General features: G+C 38.3%; 1 protein-coding gene across 2 annotated transcripts; it reads left to right on the forward strand.

Annotated features, from left to right (window-relative positions):
- The first annotated feature begins 349 nt into the window (after positions 1-349).
- On the forward strand, positions 350-761 carry LOC120598151 (28S ribosomal protein S18c, mitochondrial-like). Of its 2 annotated transcripts, none has more exons than XM_039856940.1 (2): positions 350-501; positions 587-761. In XM_039856940.1, the coding sequence occupies exons 1-2, from the start codon at positions 350-352 to the stop codon at positions 759-761; spliced, it is 327 nt and encodes a 108-aa protein (XP_039712874.1). The 2 variants fall into 2 exon arrangements, with proteins under 2 accessions (XP_039712874.1, XP_039712875.1); XM_039856941.1 differs by having other exon boundaries at positions 645-702.
- Positions 762-3292: the final 2531 nt, after the last annotated feature.

Consider the following 3292-nt stretch of genomic DNA (forward strand, 5'->3'; position numbering starts at 1 on the left):
AGTCCTTTTATTTCTCTTGGCCTCAGATTTGCTCCTCCATATAGGAAGAGGTTAAACCAGAAATGTCTAAGGAAATTTCTTATTTTAAGTGTGTTATAAAGAAGTTTGATATTAAATCCATTAATCAATTAAGAATTATTTATTAAATCACCTACTATGTTCCAAACATGGTGCTAGGTAATGATATTATTTAGTGAAAGAAAGTCTCTGCCCTTAAGAATTTCTCTAAAATGAAACCAACAATCATAAAACAGGTTATCAAAAGTTAGGTTATGCCTTGGTTGCTATAAGATTTTGGAGGACACTGTCATAGAAATCAGAATCTAGGCCAAAGAAGGAACGAGGAACCATGGCAGCTATAGTTGCTGTTTGTAGTTGTCTAGGGAAGAAAAGGTTGACTCACTTCATAACAGCTATTGTCTGCCTTCCAAATCCCAGGACTCACGTGGTGCTGTGGAGAAGTTGCTCACAATATAAACAGATAGCCAGCAATGGGGACCTGCCCATTCCAATGGAAAATCCTTATAAGGAGACTCTTAAAAAATGTGCCTTGTGTGGGAAATGTGTAGATTTATAAGAATGTGAAGCTTTTATCCCAGTTTATTTCTCCATTTACTGGATGCATTCGTGAAAGGCACATAACAGGTCTTTGTTGGAAGCAACAAAAAGAAGTCACAAAAGCAGTTAAGAGAGCTCAAATAATAGATTTTATGCCAGTTACATACAAGGATCCTGTGTATCTCAAAGGTCTTCAAGTTTGAAATATCAAATTTCGGGAGTAAATTATTAACATTATCATCAATAAACTTATTTTTACAAAATAAAAAAGGAACCTAAGCCAAAGGTCCTGTGTTAAACTTTACTGAGCATCAAAAAGGAGAGAAAAAGGGAAAAACAAAAGTGATGCATACATAAAACACAGCTGATACCTTGGTCACACTAGACATCCCTAAGCAGCTGTATGGAAATCTCTGTGTTTTAGAACAATCTGAATGGGGTTGAGGCACTGGGAGGAAGTGATGGGAATCTTCCTGTCTCTCACTGGTCAAAGTTTGTATTGTAAAAGGAATTCCTCCCCCTCCCCCCCTCCCCGGCCCCGTACTTCTGTGTTATATGGCCTGGCCTGAAGGCTGGGGGCATCAGAACTCAGACCGTGCTGCATGGTACTTCATCTGACTATGAGAATTGTCAGGGCAACTGAAACTCAGGGGGTACAGTGGGTCAAGCCCAGGCACCAGTGTCTCTGTAGGTGTGTGTGATGGAGGCATGCCAGAGCACAGCCCTCAGCTGGACAAGGTGGAGAGGAATGGCGAGGTTAGAAATTGTGATGGTAGAGAAGGGGCTCTCCACCAAGCAAATGACTGAGGCCTACAAAATAGATGAGTCTCAGGAAATTTGGAGAGATGCAAAAATTAGAGCTAAAACAGATTAAGACATAGTTAAAAAGGCTTCCCAGAAGAGGTGATGCTTGAATTGCTGCTGGAAAGAAAGTAGGAATTTCCAGGTAGACAAGCTGGAAGTGGGTGAGAAGTCATGGAGATGACAACAGGAGGTTGGCAACAACAATTTGCAGACTGAGAGAATAGTATTTGCAAAGGCACAGGGTGTGAAAGAAGATCATTAATCTAGTGCAAACTTCGCTTGGCTGGGGGATCACGGTATGTGAACAATCAGAGGCCGCTTCATTCTGAACAGCCATTCTACAATCTCCAATTACCAAGCAGAAATTGAACCTATATGAGACAGGTGAAATGTGAAAGTTTATGACACAAATGTGATGTTGGAAAGATGACTAATCATCATCATTTATTTATTTATTCATTCTAATCACTTAACAAATACTTGTTTTATAACTATTACAAATGAAACACTTTTATTGTACTCATATTTATTGTACTCAATATTTAGACCACAGAATTCTTCTGCATTCTGTGTAAGCTGCTTTCTTTAGATATTCTGTTGCAAGGATACTTCTAGTGACTGCTTCTCAACCTATTTAATTTCTTCTGTTTATGGTTTTATCAGTAGGGATAGATACTTACATGCATACATACATATATACATACACAAATGCATAGATACATAGATAATAGATTAGATACATACATACATACATACATACATACATACATATATACATATGTACATAGATGATGATAGATGATAGATAGGTAGATAAATAGATAGATGATAGGTAGATTTTTTGTAATTGTCATGTTTTCCTGACAGGGATTTATTAATTCTTCGTTCTATAGATGGCCCTCTTTTATCATGCCATTTGTGAAATGAGCATGACAACTGTTAATTAAAAATTGACTGTTGGAATTCTTGTGAATTTAGTTGTGAACAGACTACTGCTCTTTTCTTGCCTCTGAGCAATGATATACATTCAATTGCTTTCTATAAGAAGAAAAATATGTAAAGGGATTTTTATTCATAACTTTGAATATCATCTCTTGAGTCCATGTGAAGGATAGTTCAAGGAGCCCTGAAGGTTTACTGGGCCATTTTGTGCTGCTGGATTTAGATTTCTGGGGATGAAGCAGAGTTGGTATACCCACCATTATTCACTGCCCTTTCCTCTGCTCAGGCCCTTTCTTCCCTTTTTACTGGGCTTAGAGGTCACAATCCATCATTGTAACACTTCCTAGTTACTCCTCACACACTCTCCTGGTCTACTCACCTGAAAGAAAAATTTGTAATTTCGATTAATCTCACTTTCTACTTACTCCACACCTGTACCTGTGTTGTGGTTGGGGAAAACACACACGCACACACACACGTACACACACAAACTGTGCTGACAGTTCTCTCTTTAAATTTGTGACCTGTAATCTGCCTAGAAAGTCAACTACATTTCCCTAATCCCTTCCTGCTTCTAGACAGGCATTTAATATCCATCCTTTTGGCAAACCTCCAGTATCTCATCCTCCATTCTTACTCTTGGCCAATGGCTTTGGTTTCTAGTTCTCTAACAAAATAGAATTGATACAAGGAAAACTACAGACTCTAAACCACATCTATCAGCCTACTTACACCCTTAACCCTATATGAAGTATAAACTGTCTAGACTGCTTTCTAAGGACAACCCTACATTTGTCACTGGACTCCATTCTCTTCATCTGAATTCAAGGATATCGCTACAGCCATTCTACCTTCTTTCTCTTGCATCATCAATTTCATTCTTGCTATGATTCTTCCCATCAGCATATAAACCTGCTATATTTCTCCCACTTTGAAAGAAAAGAAAAAACTCTCTCGATCTCCTATTTCCCTCCCTCTTTCTCTCTCA

This window comes from Pteropus medius, unplaced genomic scaffold (genome assembly GCF_902729225.1).
Source record: "Pteropus medius unplaced genomic scaffold, Ma_sr-lr_union100, whole genome shotgun sequence".
Taxonomy (NCBI): domain Eukaryota; kingdom Metazoa; phylum Chordata; class Mammalia; order Chiroptera; family Pteropodidae; genus Pteropus; species Pteropus medius.

Excerpts from the sequence above, each read along its gene's own strand:
- LOC120598151 (XM_039856940.1), top strand. The coding sequence starts at position 350 with ATGGCAGCTATAGTTGCTGTTTGTAGTTGTCTAGGGAAGAAAAGGTTG. Across the intron at positions 502-586 it reads ATAGCCAGCAATGGGGACCT|GCTTTTATCCCAGTTTATTT; the intron begins GCCCATTCCAAT and ends TAAGAATGTGAA.